A 21,410-nucleotide genomic window follows, 5' to 3' on the forward strand; every position below is an offset into this window, starting at 1 on the left:
TACAAGCTGCTTGAGCACAAGGACAGTAAAAAAGCCTTTCAGGAGAGAAACCAGGGTGGCCGAGGGCCCCGAGTCTGGCCCACGGGAAGATTGCTCGTCAGAGCTGTCAGGGAGGACTGGGGAGGACAAAAGAGCCATCTTCCAGGATTTTCGATTTGATGGGTTCTGCTCAACCCCACCGTGTAAAACCGGGAAGGGAAAAGCTGCCAAGTTCTTTCTATTTATAACCATTCCAGCATCTTTGGGGTCATGAAGAGTCGAACCCAGCTGAAACAACTGGACAACAAAGTGTCCTAATAATGAGAGCTCTCCTAAGTGGAATGGGCAGCCTCTGAAGCTAGAGGGTCCAGACTGTATGTCTGTAATAAAGCCTGGCTAAATCCTGAGAGGGAAAGCAAAACGCAGCTGGCACCAGAGGATCCACTTTGGGGTCCATGACAAGCCAAGCCTTCTGTCAGTATGAGCATTCCCTCCTCCAGAACAAACTCCAAGCCTGCTGTGACTTGGTAGGTTGCTTCCAGAAGTCTCTAAGATAACCTACAAAATTAAATCAGGTACTCCAACCTCATCACTACTCACTGCCCCTCTATACGAGGGTGGAGTCATGGACTCCAGAATCTCCATTTGAGGAGGGGATGCAGCAGAGCTGCCTCTGCACTGCCCACTTAACTCGCCACTTGACTTCTGATTTCTCAAGTGTGCCCTGATCCAGGACCTTCCTCTGTACCCAGATCCCTGCTCCTACCTACTTTTCAGCTTTCTTCTGATGCTCCTTGAGGGCAGGAACTGTCTTTTTTAGTGTTTGTATCCCCAGAGCTTAGCGTAGGGTCTGACACATGATAGGTGCTTAATTAATGTTGACTGATTGACACTGATTAAAATAATATGGCCAAAATGGTGACAAACCTCCCAAATTCTAGCTCAGGTGCTTCTCAGAGCATGTCCAGGCCGAGACAGGGCTCACACACAGTAAAACCTGTGGAACCTGGCCCTCCAATGATAGGGACTTCCAGAAGACAGGCCCACTTCCACAGCATTCTAAGGATATGGAATGGGACTCCTGGTTTCCATGAAAACAACAAAGCTGCAAGACTGTCCTAAGCACAAGTATACCTCTCACATTTGCACAGTAAAAATAGACAATAGTAAAAAGGGAAGAGAAAATGCCAAGAACCCCAAAGTTCTTCACTCCAATTAGTAGTAATCTCAACATGTGATTTTGTCTAACAATAACAGAAGGGACACGCTGCATGAGAGAATAAAGAACAGAATACCAGAGGAATACTGATGAAAGAGGATGGAAAGTAGAGAGAAGCTGCAGCCAAATCCTACCATTTATAAATTCTCCCTGGGAAGGCACCTGAATGGAGGACCTGTCTTCAGTGTGTCCTCAATGACAACAACAACAAAAAAACTTTTTTATGGGGCATGATCATAGTCTCATGTAGTTTCAAGATGCGTGTGGGAATAGAGATTCCCACAAAGACAACTACAGCCCTGAAATGAATGAGGAGATGCAGCTGAACTACACTGGAAAAACCGTAAAAGTTCCAATTTTCTGATGCCTTAAGAGCTTGTCATTTTAATATCACTATTTTCTCAGTGACAGTGGGACTATGGATGATGAGCTTTTCAGTACTTTAAGACTTAAAATCATATCCAACTTGAAGTATAATAGAAAAACATATGAATGAGTGGTACACTATATAAGAGTTTTGAAGTTGGGATTAACTAGCTGCGTGACTGGGTAAGTCACAATCTCTTTCCTGAGATATCCTTCATGAAATATACAGGAAATTCAAATACCAATTGAACGAACAAATCTTACACCACAGAATTATGTCATTTTAGAGCAAGAAAGCACCATAGAGATCCACTGGTCTCCTCACTTGATTCTGCTGATAACTGTACTGTGGCTAACACATTCAAATAGCGCCTTCTCATTTATTAAGCACCTTATATACAACATACTGATACAGGTAAAGATAAGGTGACTTACTCAAGATTAAAAAGTCAGCTGTTGGCAGCACTGGTGTGAGAGCCCAACCTAGGTGGAGTAGTGGATGGAGCACTGGGCCTGGCATCAGGAGTTCATCTCCAGTCCCAGACACTTAGTAGCTATGTGACCTTTGGCAAGTCACTTAACCCTTGTTTGCTTCAGTCTCCTCAACTGTCAAATGGGGATCATAGTAGCACTTGCCTGGCAAGACTGCTATAAGGATTAAATGATAGTATCTGCAAATTTCTTAGCACAGGCGTGGTACAGAGGTGGTGCCATATAAATACTTATTCTGTTCCCTCCCCCTCCTTCCTGGTCAATACAGGCCAGTCAGACCAGCTGAAGTAGCGAGGCACCCTGAGGAAGAGAGAAGAGGGGCATGAGCCTCATGGGTCACACCCCAACTCAACCACCACCTTCTCTCAGACCCCGATGGAGGCCGTCCAGGAACATAACCCAAGAGTCTTACAAACAGCAACACTAAGGAAGTTGTCCCCCAGGTCTAAGGGAGGTCACAGCCAGTCCTGCATCCAGTTCAGTCCTTGCAGCTGTTAAGAGAGCAGCTACCTGGCCCCAGAGGCCAGCTTCCTTAATAGTCAACTAAAGACTCCTCCAAATGAAGCTCTTCCCACCAGAGACCAGCCACCAGATAACGAGACAGTTTATCAATGTAAATATTATCCAGAACCAGTTAGCTGCCTAGCGGCTGAATCCCAAAGGTCCCCAGGACCTTGCTTCTGTGCTCTGCTTTTTGACTGGAATTTGTATGTCACAAGGTAACTCTCCCCCTCACCCATATAGGAAAAACTTACCCAGCCTTGCAAGGCGGGCAGAAGCTATCAGGCATTTTCCCAATGATTCTTCCCGTTTGTAAGGGATGGACCAATGGTCAGTCAAAACACGGCTTTCCAGTTCATATAAGTTAGTTGTAGGAAACTCAATATTGTCTCCGGAGCAGTTGCCATTTTCATCATTCTTCTAAGAAAAAAAGTTAAAGAAAAAAGTTGTATTAATGCAAATGAAAAATTCAAATTTTAACCACGCTATGTATTATTTAATTTCCAAAATAAATGACATAAAAATTATAGCGGTACCTACAAATTTTCCAAATGTCATTATTCACGAAAGCAGTGACTCAGGTTTTGATTACCATTAAAGTAGTTAAGGTCACTATTGTTTTTTCAAAACAATTCTCTACTATGCTGGTTCTTAATATGTAAAACTTTCTTTCAATATCCATGATAGTTCCTTCGAAAATCTAAGCAAGCGTTTCCAATTTCATTATGAGTCCCAAATTTCAGAGTTGGGATGAACAGAAGACGCCAACTAATCTAGCCTGTGCTGAAAGAAATATCCACCTGAGGCTGACTAGTAGTGGTCATCTCTGCCCAAAGACTTCCCACGAGGCAGCCTGTTCAGCTTAGGAAGGACAATGGAGAGCCTACAGTTGCCTCCAGACCACTTCCCCCACCCACTCCAGGTTCTGTCATGTGGAGTCAAACAGAACCCATGGAATCCCTCTTTCACCTCCCCATTCTCAGGCTCAACACTCACAGCTCCTCCAAGCAATCCTCACGCCATGCAGCCTGGGGGCCCCAGTCACCCTGATTTTCCTGTGAATGGCCTCCATTTTTTCTTTTTTAAAATTTTTATTTAGTTTTGAGTTCCAAATTCTAACCCTCCCACCTCTCCCCCTTTCTGGTAAGCAATCAGATCTAGGTTATACATGTGGAATTATGTAAAACATTTCCATATTAGTCATTTTGTGCAAGAAGACTCAAGAAAAAATGAACGAAAGTGAAAAATAGCCCATTTTAGTATGTAGGCAATCAACATCAGTTCCTTCTCTGGAGGCAGATAGTATGTAGGCTTCACTATTAGTCCTCTTGGACTTGCATTGTCTTGGATATTGTATTGCTGAGAAGAGTTCAGTCATTCATGAACAATACTGATGTTACTGTGTACAATGCTCTGGTTGTGTTCATCGTCTTTCCATCATCATCCATTTTCATCATGTCTTTCCATCAGTTCGTGTAAGTCTTTCCAGGTTCATCATTTCTTATAGCACAACTAATATTTCATTACAACCATGAACCACAGCTTATTTAGCCATTCCCCAAAGGAGGGCACCCCTTGGATTTCCAGTTCTTAGCCATCACAGAATATTTTTGTACAAAGAGATCCTTTTCCCATTTTGTTTCTATGTCTTTGGGATACAGATCCAATAGTGGTATTGCTGAATCAAAAGGTATGCTCAGTTTTACAGCCCTTTGGGCATGGTTTCAAACTGCTCTCCAGAATGGCTGAATCGGTTCACACCACCACCAACAGTGCATTAGTGTCTCAGTTTTCCTACAGCCCCTCCAGAATCCAACATTTTCCGTTTGTGTCATATTACCTACTCTGATAGGTGTGATGGGTCATCTCAGAGTTGTTTTTATTTACGTTTTTGAGAAAGCTTTCTTAACTTAGCAATCTTCTTTTGGAATTGTGATGCCCAGAACATAGTCCTCCACATGTGGACTGATCAGAGCAAGAATATGGTGAGAATATTGCCTTCTAATTACTGGAAGCTCAGGTTTTGTGGTTCATATGGAATTTGGACTAAGGTCTTTTTGACTCCAGCTCCAGAAATCCACCCACTTTGCTACCTAATTACCAGTTGACTTAGGCTACAAACTGCAAACTGGAGTAAGCAGGGTAGAGAGGATAGGAAGGTTGGTTCTGAAATGATAAAGTTAGTGCTGAGTGACTATAAATTAAGGAAAAGAAGGTTAAATATCTCCAAAATAATCCTGTAGGATTAAAGTTATTTACAAACATTTTCAGAAATGTATTTACAAAAAGCATATAAGGATAAGAAGTGGATCTGTCATTTCAAGGGCATGTGGAACTCAGAGGTAAAATGACCTGCTCCCACTCAAACAATGGTGGGATCCAAACCCAGTGCTTCCTGCTCTCAATGCCAACTCTGTATTCCTTCCAGCACACTATCTTTCCAACAGATTTCATTAAGAACATTTCCTCAGTATAATTTGTATGATAACAACAACAATACTAGCTAACATTTCTATTTCTGTGTACCTATGACCCCAGCACTGTGCTTACTGCTTTACAAATACTGTTGCATTTGGATCCTCACAGCAGTCTTGGAAGGGAGGTACTATTATTATCCTTCATTTTGTAATTGAGGAAACTGAGGAAGGCTTCTGCCCAAGTGACTTGCCCCAGGTCACACAGCTAGTAAGAGTATAAGGTAGAATTTTAACTCAGGCCCAGTGCTCTATTCGTTGTGCCCACCTAGCTATTTATAACCTCATAAGCATATTCCCAGAAGAGAAATACTGTACCATCCTAATGATTTAAGATGAATTATTTCATCAAGCAATTTAAAAAAAAATTATCAAGATAAATTCAGAGACAAAGAATATGGGGTTGTCCCCAAATTCCTAACATAAGACATTTCAAATTATGGAACTATAATCTAAACTCAGAATATGATTTAAGTGACCTGTAAGAGATATATATATATATGTGGTTGATATGTGGTTGATTCCTTAAAAAGAATTACGTGCTAGAAGAGGTAGCTAATGACATGGAGGGAGAAACATCAGAGTGATGAAGCAGCCTGTAAGTAGCTTCTGCCCATACAGTATCTTTCCAGTGCTAAACAACTGGATCCTCTACTGTGAATAGCTCCTGAATCTGTGTCCTTTTTTGTTCCTTAAAAATCCTGACCTCTTTTAATCTACGTTAAGTCAAGACAGATAAAATGTCTACCGAAATCTATCTAAAAACAGTGCATTAACTGCAAACAAGTATGCAAACACAAAAAGGGAGATGGCTTTAAAGGAATACTCTGTAGCATTTCTAACAAACGATTTGATTTTCCGTCAGCCTCTAAAAAGTACTTAAATGGAAGTCTTCTTAACATAGTACTAAAATGGCCAGCTCGTGATGTCCCCCTTTTATAAGACATTGGCAATGGCAGGGCCAAACTTCACAGGGCCTGAGAGGGCTTTTTTTAGCTGACATTTTCCAGAGTTGACACAATGCAGCTGCCATTCATTTATGAAGTCAACAGGTATTTTGGAAGTCCTAAAAATGGAGCTGTAGCAAGAGCTGAACACAATTTTATTTTGTTCTTATGAGTCCTGTGATATCTGTGTTAACAGTAAAAATTTTTTATTTTGGTCCAAAGGTAAGAGTTCATCTACAAAGAGAACTTCACAAAGGAATTATCTTTGTCCTTTACAGTCTTAGAAATGCGTACCTACTTCAAAAAAGCACATCCTCTGAACTTTGTTACCAAAGTAAGTCAGTTAACAAGCACTGATTAAGCATTTCCTGTAGGCCAAATACTGTACTGAGAAGTGCTGGGGAATACAAAGAAACACAATCCTTGCCCTCAAGAAGCTTACATTCTCTGATGGGAGAGACGAGACACCCACACAGCCATGCACATACAGGCTAGATACATACACAGTGTACATGGGAAGTAATTTCAGATTGGCAGTGGAAGCCTGAAAATGGCCTTCTTAAGGGGGATCTAAGCAGAGTCTGGAAGGAATCTAGAAGATAGAAGGAAACCTAAGGAGGAAAAACATTCCACGAATGGAAAATCAGACAGTGAAAAGCACAGAGCTGGAAGACGGAATTTATGTTAAGAGAGACAGCAAGGATGCCAATGTTACTGGAACGTCAAATACATGGAAGGCAGTTAGCTGTAAGAAGACTGCGAAGGTCAAGGTGTGGAGAGTTTTAAAGCCAGATGATTTTTTATTTGATTCCGGAGGCAAAGGGAGTCACTGAAATCCGCTGAATAGTCAGCAGTGGTGATTTGCACTTTGCGAAGGTCATTTTGCCAACCAAAGGAAAGACTGCAGTGGAAAGAGACCAGTCAGAAGGCTACTACAATAACACAGGAGTGAGGTGATGAGAGGCTGCATCAAGATGGCAGCAGCTGGAATGGAAAGTGACAGATGTGTATGAAAGATGTTGTGGAAAAAAAGCGCAAGATTTGGCAACAGACTGGTATGTGGTATGTGGGGTGAGTACCAGGGAGGAATCGAGGACGATAACAGAGCTTAAGCCTGGGTGACAGGGACGATGATGGTGTCCTCAATAATAACAGCCAAGTCAGGAAGAGGGGAGGGCTGAGCAAGAAAGACACTAACTGCTGTTCTGGACTTGAGGCTGAAATGTCCCTGAGACAAAAGGTGAGGAGAGACTGGAGGTCAGCACTAGACAGATCTGAGAATCTGAGATTCTCACAGAGAGGGTAAATGAAAACTTGGGAGTGGATAATCTGAAGGGAGAAGAAAAGAGAGTAAGGACACAGCCTTGGGAGATGCCTAACTTAGTAGATCGAGTCACAAGATGCAGAGGTCAAGCTGGATAAGGACTGAGAAAAGGCCATGAGATTCGACAATTAAGAGATCATTGGTAATTTTGAAGAGTTTCAATTGAGTGATACAAGATCAGAAGCCACATGGCAAGAGGTTTAGAAGAAAATGACAAAAAGAAGTGGAGGCACCCAGTCTTTCACAAGGAGATTAACCATGAAAGGGAGAAGAGATAGAGAGACTAACTGATGGGGATGTTCAGATCAGGTGAGAATTTCTGAAAGATAGGAGAGATAGAGGCAAAAAAGAAGCCAATAGGAAGAGACAGAACATTAAAGAGAGGGGCAATCTACTGGAAAAGAAACGCTAGACTGAGACCAAGGCTGCACACAGAGGGATTTGCTTTTATAAAGGAGAAAGGCTACTTCTTCATGTGAGATTGTGTGAAGGAGAGAGTAGAGGTAATCATGTAAGTGATGGGAGATGAGAAGAGGAGCTTTTGGTGAATGGCCATGCCAATGGGGAGATGAAAAGGTTTTAAATAGCCACTGTGGCGAGTGGGAAAAGGAAATGATAAGAAAGATGTAAAAGAATAGTCTTGCAAGAATCCCAGCTGAAAGTACTTAATATGAATTTGCAGTGTTTTTGTGATTTTCTCCATATGTCTTTTATTATTGGGAACAGAAAAAAACGCATGAGGAATCTAGAAACACATCTTGAACATGAATTTCCTCCTTACCTTGAAATGGCCTTTGTTCCCTCCCTCACTTCTAAGTCTGAATATCTTGGATTTCAGAGGGTATGTAATCTCAAACCTTCAAAATAGTCTTCTTGCCTCAAGTCTGTCCCCATTCCAATCTATCCTCCATTTAGCTGCCAAAATAATTTTCCTAAAGTGCCAGTCTGATGTGTCACTCATTCCCTACTCAATTCCCTACATTCCCAGTGGCTCCCTATTGCCCGGAATAAAATATGTAGTTTTCAGTTTGACACTTAAAGCTCTTATACCACGGACCCAACCTACCTTTAAAATCTTCTTACCCTCCACACTTAACTCTACACACTCGATAATCTATCTACAAAGGCTTTCTTTGCTGTCCCTTACACACATCTCCCATCTCTAGGCTTCTGCACTCACTGGCTGTCATCCAGGTAAGTAATGCATTTCCCTCCTCTCTACTAGTTTTCCTGGCTTCCTTCAGGACTCAGTTCAAATCCTACCTCACCAGGAAGCTTTTCCCAGCTCTACCAGTTGTTAGGACCTTCTCCTTTCCAATTACCTTTATCTACTCTGTGTGTGTATACACACAAACATTATATATATATGTATTATATATGTGTATATATGTATGTATATATAGCATGTATTCACCTAAGTCTTTACATGTTGTTTTCCCAAAAATTATACTGTTTGAGTTATCACTATTCCTGTAATTACCCAGCTAGATAGCAAGCAGATGACACAGTAGAGTTCCAGGCCTGGAATCAGATAGACCTGAATTCAAATATGACATCAGGCACTTAGAAGCTGTGTGACCAGGGGCAATGTAATGAAAACTTTATAATATTATACCACCACAGTGCATGAGCACACTCAAATGCCCTCAATGACCTTATTATTATCATCACTCTTAAGAAAATGTCTAAGCGGTTCTCACTGGTCTCACAAAAAGAAGAGATTATCAAACTAAATAATACTACAGAAAAAAGACACAGGAAACCAACTCTTTGAAGTCAACCCTTAGCTTTTTCAGGACAGAAGTGTCTCCTCAATCCAACCAATCTTGGAGGCTGCCAAAGGGAAGCATTCTATTTCTATTGTAGCATGATGAGTTTGAGATGCTTGTAGGACAGCCATATTAAAAAATCCAATAGGTGGTTTGTAATAGGAGCTCAAGAGAGGCTAGAACTGGATATGCAGATCTGAGAGTCATCTGTAGAGATAATAAAATTAAACCCAATGGAGTTAATGATTAGATAGCTAGAGAGCAAGCAGGTGACACAGTGGAGTTCCAGGTCTAGAATTAAGAAGACCTGAATTCAAATAAGACCTCAGATACTTAAAAGTAACCAAGGACAAGTCACTTAACCTCTGTTTGCCTTAAGTGTTCTCAGCAGTAAAATGGAGGTAATAATAGCACCTGGTTGGGAAGGGTTGTTATGAAGATCAAATGAGATTATAATTCTAAAATGCTTTACACAGTGCTAAGCACATGGTAAGTGTTATAAGAATGTTAGCTACTATTATTAGTTAAAAGTATTTATTAATTGCTTTAATCAGATCATTCACCACCAGGCAACCTTTTTTTGGCCTCAGCAACTTCTGAAGCCTCATTACAGTTTGTACCCACAGAAAGAGAGCCTAGAGAAAAAATCAAAGTAAGTAAAAAGAGAGATAAGGGAAAACAAACCATCTTAAAGGGGAAATAGAAAGGGGAAAAGTATTTACCTGAGTCAGGGATAAATGGCCTGTTAAATGCCTGAAGACAGACTGGAGCCAAGTGAGACAAGGCCTAAGCTGGCTTATAAAAGCCCAGGGGTGCTAAGGTCACCAAATGTAGAAAAAGATGCAAAGAAAGCCCAGCCAGGAAGCTGTGGATAATGTGGATAGTGTTCCAAGAAGGTAGACTGAGAAGTTACATAACAAAAGGGGACCAAGAGAAATTAGTGTCATAAAAACTCTGAACCTTGCTGTGTTCTCTGATTGCAAAGTTCTTTCTACTAGACCACACTAATTTTAAAGAATTCAGAGCTCAAGTGGTAAGAGATATGGTTAGTGTGAGCAGCTCATGGTATTTTGTCCATAATGATGTATGTCTATATGAGTTGGTCAACAAGTAAGCCTTGTTGGCACTGTGCATACAAAGACAAAATCAGGTCCTGCCTACCCTCCCGCTGGAAGGTGGCAATGTTTGTCTTCCTTCTCCTCATTAAGCACCATAACGTTAAGATTATATAAACATCCTTAGTTGTTTTTTTTGATGCAGACATTTCAACACTTCATCAGCACAGGCTCTCTTTCTGTGGGCACAGAACTGCAGGGGCCAAAAAAAAGGTCACTTAGTGAATGATCTGGTGATAATAAAATATAAAGCTATGAAGTAAGTGTGAGAAATCGGGTTAGACAGCTGTTTTTAAGTACGTTAAGGGATATCAGCTGGAAGAGGAAACTGTCTTGTTCTATTTGGTTCCATGGGTAGGACATGGATAAGGGAGGAAAGGAGCCGGGACTAAAGAGAAGTAGATTTAGACTTGAGATCAGGACAATCTCTTAACAATGAGAATAGTCCAAAAATACCCCAAAAGTTGATGACTGCCCCGAGGAAATTGGTCCCCCATCACTGCAGGTGTTAACGCAGAGTCTACATGACTCCTTGATGTAGTTTAGCTGACTGCTGCAGAAAAGACTCTTTCAGGCATGGCTAGGTATAGTTGCTGAGATCCCTTCCAAATCTGAGATTCCATTACGGACCAAGGTAATACTTTAGGAAGATTTGGAGTGACTTAATTTGAGTGTCTTAAGTGACTTAAGACTACAAATGCAAAACAGCAGCAGATTTCTAAGAGTTTCCTAATGAGGAAACACTAAAATCATAAATCACAGGATCATAGCTTTAGAACTGGAGAAACAAACCAAAAAATTCAAGTAAGTAAAATGAATGCTTCTAATGATTCTTTAAAATATTCTCCACATACCACCTCACACCTATCAGATTGTCTAATAGGACAGAAAAGGAAAATGACAAATGTTAGTGGGAATATCAGGACACTGTTAAACAGCTGGTGGAGTTATAAGCTGATCCAACCATTCTGGAGAACAATATGGAACTACACCCAAAGGGTAAACAAACTATGCATATCCTTTGATCCAGCAATACCACTACAAGGTCTATATCCCAAAGAAATCAAAGGAAATGGAAAAGGACCTTCATGTACAAAAATATTTAGAAGTAGCTCTTTTTGTGAGGCCAAAGAACTGGAAAGTGAAGGAATGCCAATCAACTAGGTTAAACAAGTTGTGGGGTTTGTGATTATGATTGAATACTATTGTGTTACAAAGAAATGATGAGCAGAAAAACCTGGGAAGACTTCTATGAACTGATGTGAACTGATATGAATAGAACAAGGAGAACATCCTACACGGTAACAGCAACATTGTACAATGATCAACCTGTGAATGACTGTGCTCTTCTGAGCAATACAGCGAAGACACTTTCAAAGGACTCATGATGAAAAATGCCATCCGCATCCAGAGAGAGATGGGGCCTGAATGCAGATCAAAGCAGACTATTTTTCACTTTCTCTATTTTTTTTCCATTTGGTCTATTTCTTCTTCCTCAACATGGCAAATGTGGAAATGTTTTACATGACTGCACATATATAACATATCAAATGGAGGTGGAAGGGAAGGAAAGGAGGGAGAGAGAAAATCTGGAACTCAAAATTTTTTTAAAAAAAATTAATGTTAAAAATTGTCTTTACATGTAATTGGGGGAAAGATATAATATAAAAAAGGAGAAAATATGTTCCACATTTCACTACTAAAAAATCAGTATCTCATCCCCAAGGTTATAGTAAGACAATATAACAAAGAAATATGAAATATACCCAAGTATGAACATGATGAAAAAAATGTAGTTTTCCGATTACACACAATATGCAAAACTACATTTCTGAATTACCAATCACACTGAAAAACGGTTCTGCGATTTGTAGTAAAAACTTGAAATTTTGTCTATTACACCATTTTAAAAGAGTGCTTATGAAATAAGGTAATATAAAATCATAGAAACAAAGCTGAAAGTGACCTCAGAAATCATCTAGTCCAAATCCACCTTTCTACAAACAAGGCATCTGAAATCAGCAGAGTGAAAGTGATACGATGTGCCCCGGTCAGAGAGGCAGGATTCAAACTCAGGACCTTTAACACAAAATCATAAATCTCTGAACTGCACAATGCCACCAACCTAGAGCATGTCAGAAGAGAACAAAAGATCACCTCATTTAAACCTCTCATTTTGTAAATGAGGACACCATGGTCTAGAAAGTAAAGATTACTAAATGGACACAGAGTGAGCAGTTGGCAGGGTTCAAGCATCCTGACTCTTTGTCTGACACATCTCCCCATCAGCCAGTGAATTTCTCAAACCAAGGTTTGCAATGCCCAAATCTCCACACTCCAGGCTCAGCACTACTATTCCATGGTTTCATTAATTAACATTCATTCACTGGCATAAGACTAACAGAAAAGCAACTAGTCTCTGTATTCCACAAAAAAACCTGACAATGGGCATTACATGAGATAGCAGGGCCTGGAAACAGGATGCAATCCACAATGGGAAAGTGTCGTAAAACAAAGGGCTAAAGGACAAAAATCACCCAAGTATCCTGCCCCTGTCCCTGTAAAGGGGGACCTATAATAGCATGTGCCTTCCAGGGCTGGTATAAAAATCAAAGGAAATATTTTTTTGTAAAGCACCTTGAAAAACTTATAATTCTCTCTAAATTCTAGCCATTGCTGTCGCTATTTTTATCACCCATTAGGCTAATCTGGCACCCTTAGTCACTGCCCAAAGGACAGCCATTCCTTTGGCAAATTCTGCTCATTACGCAAAAGAACATACACGTGACTGCTGAGGGTTTTTCCAGTATATTATTCAAAGGAAACTGCTTTCTCACAAGCTCCTAAAGATCTCTTGGTCACCAAAGCCAGAGGCCTCTTCTCCATCCTCTTTCTCTTTGGCCTCTCTGCTGATCCCCCTCTCCTCTCTAGGTTTCAGGGATGCCACTCTCTCCTGGTTTTCCTCCTACCTGTCCGCCTGCTCCTTCTCAGTCTCCTTGGCTGGATCTTCCTCCAGGTCGCACCCTCTAACCTTGGGCCCTCTTCTCCCTCTATACTGTTTTGTCTGGTGATCTCATCAGCTCCCAAATCTATTGAACCAGCTGTAACCTCTCTGTTGACCTCCAGTCTGGCTTCTTTTTCTGTCTAATGAACAGCCAAGCTCAGTGTCCCAGAATGTCATCCATCTATCTACATTCAATAAACTCCAGTGATTTCTTATCACCTCCTCAGATCTTACAACCCTACCTCCACTGCATATTGTTTGATGGAGTGACACTGTCCTCTTCACTGTTCCTTTTACCAGACCACCCACCTCTGGACTCTGGACTCTTTTTATTTTTCCCTGGCTCTTCCTGGAATCCCCTCCACCTCACTTCCAGCTCTCCTGGTTTCCTCCAAGTCTCAGCTAAAATTCCACCTTCTATAGGAAGCCCTCCCCATACGCCTTAATCCTAGCATTTATTTCCAGCCTACCCCATCTAGAGCTTCTTTTTCCATAGCTGTTTGCATGTTAGACTGCGAGCTCCTCGAAGGCAGGTCTTTTGCCTTTCTTTTCTCCCCAGTGCTCAGTACAGTGCCTGGCAGAGTAGCCAGTTAATAAATGTTTTACTGACTTGCTAACTACAAAGAATATATCAAAAACCTCCACATGACCTATACCTCCACTCTAATTCAGGCCCACGCAGGAATGGTCACACTATCGATCCTGACACTTCAATGTTCAAGAACTCTCAAATTTCTGTAATCCCATCAGTTTGTTAACTTTCTCTGGCTAAGCCTCACTGCCCCCAAGTTTCCTAATATCCTCACTGTGACCTCAAATGCCCCTCTCCCTCAGCACTATTCCAGGCTGATCATATTTTCTCTTCCTGTCTCTCCCTCCCAAGCCTAGTTTTTGCCTTCTGTGATGTCCAATTCCTCTATGTCTCTGTACTACCCCAGGCCATCACTACTGTCTGGCCATATTCTTCTTCATTCCCAATCCTGACTCCTTGGTGGACTAGTTCATTAAAATCTAGCTTATTTTCTTCTCTTGAATCTTTTTCATTCACTCAATCATATCTTGCCAAACACTAGGAGTAACCCCACTATATGACCTCCTTTGCTCCTATACACACAGTCCTAAAGATAACTGAAGAAAATCTCCAAGCACTTGTGGTTGATTGTGTCCAATCCAAACTTAGATTAACTCAATATAGCAAGGCAGAACTCCTCCTCCTCTTCCCTAATTTTGCTGCTTATTACACTTAATGCAAACTTTTGGTGTTCCAAAATTCTTCTCTCCTCAGTTGTCTCTTATGTCACTCTTTCCCCCTAACTTCAGTTTCTCTGCTAAGGACCTCACCTCATAATTCACCACCCAAAACCGAGGCAATCTGACAAACGCTCCCTCTTTTCGCCCTCTTCATTCTCTTGACCTGTGCCTCCCACTAACTCCTCCTTTTCTCTAGAGTCTGAAGATGAGAAGCTAAAGCCAACTGTAATCTCATCTTTTCTAGCACATCACCCCTCGACTCTCAGTAATCTTCAATCTCTCCCTATCTACTGCCTGCAAAAAAGCTAAAATCTCCATTAAAAAAAAAACAACACACAAAAAGAAAACCCACCTAAAGGACTCTATCATGTCCACCAGCTCTTATCTACATCTAGCTTCATATGCTCTTCTCAACTTATGCTATACACAAAATAGTTGTCTACATGTACTTCCTTTCCTCAGACTCTCTTTTCAACTCTAGGCAGCCTGGCTTCTGACTTCAGTCTACTGCAATGGCTCTCCCCAAAATTACTAATGCTCTCTTAATTGCCAAATTGCCCCTTGGTAATCTCCATCTTTCTTGATCTCTTTGCATCCTATGATCCTAGAGATCTTCTTCTCCTCTGGGGTATACTTCTCTCCATTAATTTTCATGACCTTGCTAGATCTCCTGGTTCTGTTCCTACCTATCTGACTGTATCTTCACCCAGCTCATGCCTGCCCCCATGGCTGTCCCCCAAGGCCTCTTTTCTATTCATTCTCTTAGTAATATAAACTCCCATATGTTCAATTATTTCTATGCAGATGATTCCCAGATTTATTCATCCAACCCTAGCTTCTCTCCTGAGCTACACCTCTGCATCACAAAATGCCTGTTATACATTTTGAAATGATGTCTGATAAGCATTTCAAACTCAACATGTCCAAACAAAATTCACCCTCCAACCCATCCTTTTTCCTGATTTCCTTATTACAACCGATGGGCTCATCATCCTTCCTGTGTGTACCCAGGCATGAACCATTGGTTTGATGTCACACTGCACTCCACTGCTGCCAAATCTTTTACAGCGAGTCCTTTGACATGGTAGGAGTTAGGGACACAGCTTCCCCTTGATCTGGAAAATCCAAGTAAGATTTGTTTGGCCCTCCCTGCATACCAGAGAAATCTGATTTTTTTTCTTTTCTTTTATAGGGTGTTTGTAGTACCTTATTGTAAAATGTGGGTTAAGTATTTGGTCATAGGCTCTGTGTAGTCTGCAAACCTTCACATGTCATCTGCAGCTTCTGCAAAACTTCCCCAAAATTCCCATTTAACTTCTTATGCTGACCCACAACATATTGAAACCACAATGGGGAAAGTTTCAATGTAGAAGAGATAACTGTATACTCTCTCTCCATAACAAATCATACGTCCCCTTCTCTCCACTTACAGAGTCACTAGCCCAGTCCAGGTCCTCACTACTTCTCCCCTGAATTACTGCAGGAGTCTTCTGGTTGGTATTTCGGCCTACACCACCCTACAACCCTTCCTCCACACAGCTGTCAGTGATTTTCTCCAAGTCTGATGTAAGCACTTCACTGGCCTCACTAAAGCTCCAGAGGTTGCCTTATACATTCAGGATCAAATGCAAAGTCTTTTGGCATTCAAAGCTCTTTACAATCTGGTCTCTTCATACATTTTTCAACCTTCTTCCATTCTAATCCCCTCCATGTCACCTATACTGGATATGACTCTATCAATGTCCTCCCTTCCAACTTCCCATTCTAAGAATCCCCAGGCTTCCTACGAAATTCAAATGAAGCATGGCCTTCTCCAAGGGGACTTTCCTGTTCCCCCGAGTGCTATCCCCTCTAAGGAGGCATCTAGTCCACATATCTGTTTTATGTTCTGATTTCTATTTGTCTTCCCTATTAGAATGGAAGCTCCTTGAGGGCAGACTGTTTTTGCTTTTTCTTTCTCTCCCCAGGGCTTAGCCCTGCCACACACATAATAAATGCTCAGTTAACGACTCCTGATTGATAACCAGACTGTGACAGCATCAATACAGGAAGCAGGGAGGAGGTACCCACTTTACACATACAGTTCTGTTGGTTGTTGTCCTTAAGGACCCAAATGACATCACCATGATAAAGTGAAGTTTCAGTGTGTCCAACTGTGACTGATCAGACCAATGCGAGCTCAGAATGATCTACCACAGACTGGGCACAGATAGTCCCTGATGAACATTTGGGGTGGTTACTCCAAATTTGCACATCCTACATTTCCTTTGTGCTGTCTCAATCCTACTTTGCTCACAGAGCACAGCACCCTTTCTGATGTGGGCATGCCATGCTAAGTGGTCCTGTGCCAGTGTCTCCCATGCTGCACAGTCAAATCCAAAGTTCTCGAGAGAGAAACCTTGACAGTGTCCTTGTATCACTTCTTCTGACCACCATGTGATCGCCTGCCCCATGTGAGTTCTCCATTAAACAGCCTTTTTGGCAAGCATACATTCCTCATTCAAACAAAATGGACAGCCCACCAGAGTTGCGCTTTCTGAAGCATAGTTTGAATGCTTGGCAGTTTGGTTAGAACAAGGACCTCAGCGTCTGGTACCTTACGCTGCCAGGTGATCCTCAGAATCTTCCTAAGACAGTTCAAATGGAAGTGATTCAGTTTCCTGGGATGGCACTTGGTAGACTGTCCAGGTTTCACAGGCATACAACAATGAGGTCAGAGCAACACCTCCGCAGACCTTCACTTTGGTGGTCAGTCTAATACCTCTTCTCTCCCAAACTTTCCTTCGGAGCCTCCCAAACACTGAGTCTAGCTCTGGCAATGTGTGCATCAATCTCACTGTCAATGTGTACATCCCTGGAAAATACACTACACCAAGGTAAGTGAATTTATCCACAGCATTCAAAACTTCTCCATTTGTTGTAGTGGATGGTTCAAAGTAAAAGTCTCAAAGTGTTGCCTGGGGCATAAAGAGGTTAAATGACTTGTCCAGGATCCCATGGCTGGTAAGTGGCAGAGGGAGCACTCCATGAGTGGGGAAACATCAGTAAGTAATAACAGAACCTGACTGGGGAACAAATCACCGGCCTGCAGTGGGGCATGAAAACGGCTTCGTCCCCCAGCTCCAGCGCGGCAGGTCTTACAGTATTGTTATGGAACACAAATCACTCATGTGAATGCTACCGAGGTTGTCCATAATTTTACCAGAAACTATGAACTAGCTATCCAGTTCCACTCTCTGTGACCCCGTTTGGGGTTTTCTTGGCAGAGATACTGAAGTGTCCTCCATTTCCTTCAGCACAGAGGGAAAAGGGACTTACCCAGAGTCACAATATTCGGGTTCTCCTGCTTGCAGGCCTGACTCTATCCACTGCTCCACTTCCATGCCCCACAAGGAAGCACAGAGCTCATCTTGTCCAACTGTTTCCTTTTACAGATAAGTAAACTGATGGATGGTGAGGCTAGAGGACTTCAATTAGTTCTGACCACACAGGCAGTAGGGATTACATACAAGCAAAGCTGGGATGAAAACTCAGGTCCTCTGAATTCAGATCCAGTTCTTTTCCCCCTAGTGACGATACCACTTTGTAGCCAAAAGAATATCTATTAAGAAAAAGTTGATTAACTCAAGTTTTAGTCTAAAAATCAAAACTTTATCTCAAAGAAAATGAATATATCACACAGATGGTTTAGTCACATAGAACCTTAAGTATTTTTAATTCTTTATGAACATTTACCATTCTACTACTCCAGAGGAGAGGGAAGAAAAATATTTTTCGCATTACAAAATAGCATTTTTTTGTATTTTAAAACATTTTTTTCCTAAAGTTTTCCTCAGAAAGAAATGTTAACACATCTCTGGTATTCTAGTCACTATACACTGTAACGTAGCTTTTGTTACATTTGTAATATAATTCAAGATTTACACTGTGATCTCTTTTATGAATACTTGGAGTACTTTCAGTTCAAGCTCTATCTGTCAAACAGACAGCTAAAGCTAAATCATGTGGCAGGTAATGAAAACCAACCAGCCTGTCCTCATTATACTTAATTCTCTGTTCACATCAGTGCACATAACGTAAGCTGAGTAACATGTTTACTGCCAAAACTTTAGTTGGCATTTTCTCAAATATAAATTTATGACCTATTTTTGAAATATTCAATTACTTTATTTCTGAACAATGATTATACCTCATCACAGCATTATGAAATGGTGCAGTCTTTTTTTAAAGAGTTCTTAATCTGGCAAAGTACAACAAAGGGCCCCCAAAAATAAAGTAATGAGTGTTCTGAAAAAATATCGCCCTCAGGAATAGTTATGTATCAGTATGAAATAACAGATGCTTTAATAAATGTTTGTTGGGTGGGATTGGAAGGTACTCATTTGTTTTCATAAACTGATACTTATGTGGAGCCTGGATACAAATCCTGAAAATAAAGAAGCAAAGAGGACATTCAAGTCAGTAGTCGAGGTACTAAAAAAACAGGAAACATGACAAATACAGAAAAGGATTAAATGGTGGGTGTCAAAGTCATTTTGATAATCCATTTGAATAAGAATTCACATTCTGGAACCAAGATGATGTCTTCAAGGGAATTTTTTGGTGGAGGGGACCCATTTTCATTTGTCTCCTTTGAAGACCCATTTGAGTATTTGAGGGGGTGGAGTTGAAGAGGAACTTGGGGAAATAGCAAAGGGACAGGGCCCTCTTTTCTCTGCCTTTAGTGGATTTTCAGGTTTGGGGAAGTGTACTGGTTTAATGGGACACCTTATTTTTTCTTCTTTTCCATAATTTGGTGGTTTTGTACGGGTTAACTCTAAACCCATACCAGTGATTACTGAAATGATCAATGGCAGAAAAATCACCACAAAGGGAACTACTGAGAACGGTCAAGAAAGAAGGAAAGGTGAGGAAGAGCGGCCGCTGTTCTCAAGTGGAAGTCAGCATGTGAGTGAAGTGAAACACGAAGCTGTAACAAGTGCTATCTAAGGATTAACTGGAATGTTTGCTAAAGATTTCTAAACAACTCTTTCAGTGTAATTGAACCTAACATATTTCTAAATGACATTATGAGGCTCCTAGTTGTTACAGATTTGTGAGTTTACTGTAGAGACCACATCAATAGGATCATTTTTTCCCCTTTAAGACTATACACACTTTGTTTCTTATTCAAATTAATCCAAGGTGAACACTGACCCTTTAGAAGTGACAATGCATAACATACACTAACAACAGCATGAACCATTACTGAATCTTGTTTTATTTTTTTTATTGAAAATATAGTTTGCTGTAAAGTTAACAAGGCCAGGAAGACTCTTTTCTTGTCATTCTAAAAATATTTCATAATAAAAGGCATTAATAAATTAGTGGTAACACATTTTTGGTCTGAAATAAATTAAGGATATCTTCTGGTTATGCTTAATGCTGACAACTTAGCAAATTTTTACAAGGTTAAAAAATTATATATAGCTGGCAATCTAGGCCTTTGTCATTAAAAAAAATAGCAATGTTTGTAGTAAATTTTCACTTAAAAAAGACTGATGGTAGTAATCTTTTTTAGTATGACCTGGAGACTCAAAGAACCTTTCAGTTAGTCTATGAGTTGGTTCAAATTTTAAGTCATACAAAAGGCAAAAAAAAATTACAAGACCCAATACTATCCTCAGGGTGTATTCCACATTACAAATCGTAAAAATGAAGATTTTTCTTTAAATGCAACTTAAACTACAGTTGTGTGCAAGATCAAAATGCCACAAACTTTTATTTTGATTATTTTAAAGTTTTAGGTACCAAACAAAAGCAGGTACCTAAGTGCACGGGGCAGTTCTGTACTGAAAATTGTGACCTTATAGTTAAGTCTCAAGTTAAATTTTTCTTCCTTGTCTAACACAGTAATGGGCACAGAAATGTGGATCGTGGAGTTTAGAAATTTATCAAAGCCTTGCTTGGATGAAAAGCACTGGGTACACATTTTTCTCAATTTTCCAGTTAGATAACAGCATCACTTATTCATTTTGTCCTCAATAATAAAAAGAAACTTTAATAGTTTTAAGCTTAAGGGAATTTTAAATATTGCACAAGGGTTTGGCTATTGGGGGGGAGCAACATGGTTTACAGAGTGCTGGAAGACCTGGGTTCAGAACCTATCTATTTCCTTCTCTGTAAGGGGGGGGGGGGGGGGGGTGGTTAAGATGATTTTCAAGATGTTTGAATTTTAAAATTCCATAACTCCACCACAATGGATCATTGTAAACTCTCATCTTGCTTAAGACTGAAGGGTTTGATTTTCAGTCAAAGCTAACACTATAATTCTAAGGAAGGGTAGGATAATTCTCGGGTGCAGAAACAATAACCAAAGAAATGCACATTTCCTAAAGCTAGGTCCTCAAAGCAGGCCAAGCTGATGTTTCAATTTCTGTAGTCAAACAGAGTTCAATTCTAGATTATTAGATAAGGATCTCAGTGTATTTCTTACAATGACTTCTTTAAAAACATTTGCTAGGCTTGAGGAAACACAAGCTCTATGCCCATCAAAGCAGTTCCCTTTAAGGACAGGTCATCCGCTGCTTTGGGGAAGGGCTTCACTGTCTCTGGGCACTTGGCCACCCAGGCCGCTGCACACAGGCACCTTCTCCCCCATTAGAATGAAAGGCCCTGGAGGACTCAGTACAGTGCCTAGCACATAGCATTCAATAAATGACTAACCTGACTGGATACAAGATTCAGGAGAAAGAAAGAAGACCAGAAAATGAAACTCAAGTTACCCTGTAAAGGAAATTATTAAGAGAGTGAGAGTGGGCACAAAAGACAGTCAGGGGCAAGTGACATAAAGAAGCTGGTCTAATTTTGAGAGGGAAAAGGAAAGGAGAAGAGTCAGGTAAGAACAGGGAGGGAAGTGACTGAGACTGAAGAGTTGGTGGTGGGTCTAGGCCAAGATGGGTGTCAACAGAGAGACTCCTGGGGGGGAGA

General features: G+C 40.8%; 1 protein-coding gene and 1 long non-coding RNA gene across 3 annotated transcripts in view; one reads left to right on the top strand and one right to left on the bottom strand.

Moving 5' to 3' along the window:
- USP24 (ubiquitin specific peptidase 24) overlaps nucleotides 1-21,410 on the bottom strand; it is a 164,773-nt gene that overhangs the window by 126,315 nt on the left and 17,048 nt on the right. For both annotated transcript variants that reach the window (XM_072649592.1, XM_072649593.1), the window contains one exon: nucleotides 2,812-2,977. In XM_072649592.1, coding sequence (XP_072505693.1) covers nucleotides 2,812-2,977 — 166 coding nt within the window. Of the gene's footprint in view, nucleotides 1-2,811; nucleotides 2,978-21,410 lie in introns of those variants that run through there.
- Nucleotides 1,660-19,804, top strand: LOC140530203 (uncharacterized). The gene is made up of 2 exons (XR_011975843.1): nucleotides 1,660-1,747; nucleotides 19,273-19,804. It is a non-coding gene; the product is annotated as an uncharacterized lncRNA (long non-coding RNA).

This window comes from Notamacropus eugenii, chromosome 2 (assembly GCF_028372415.1).
Source record: "Notamacropus eugenii isolate mMacEug1 chromosome 2, mMacEug1.pri_v2, whole genome shotgun sequence".
NCBI lineage: Eukaryota > Metazoa > Chordata > Mammalia > Diprotodontia > Macropodidae > Notamacropus > Notamacropus eugenii.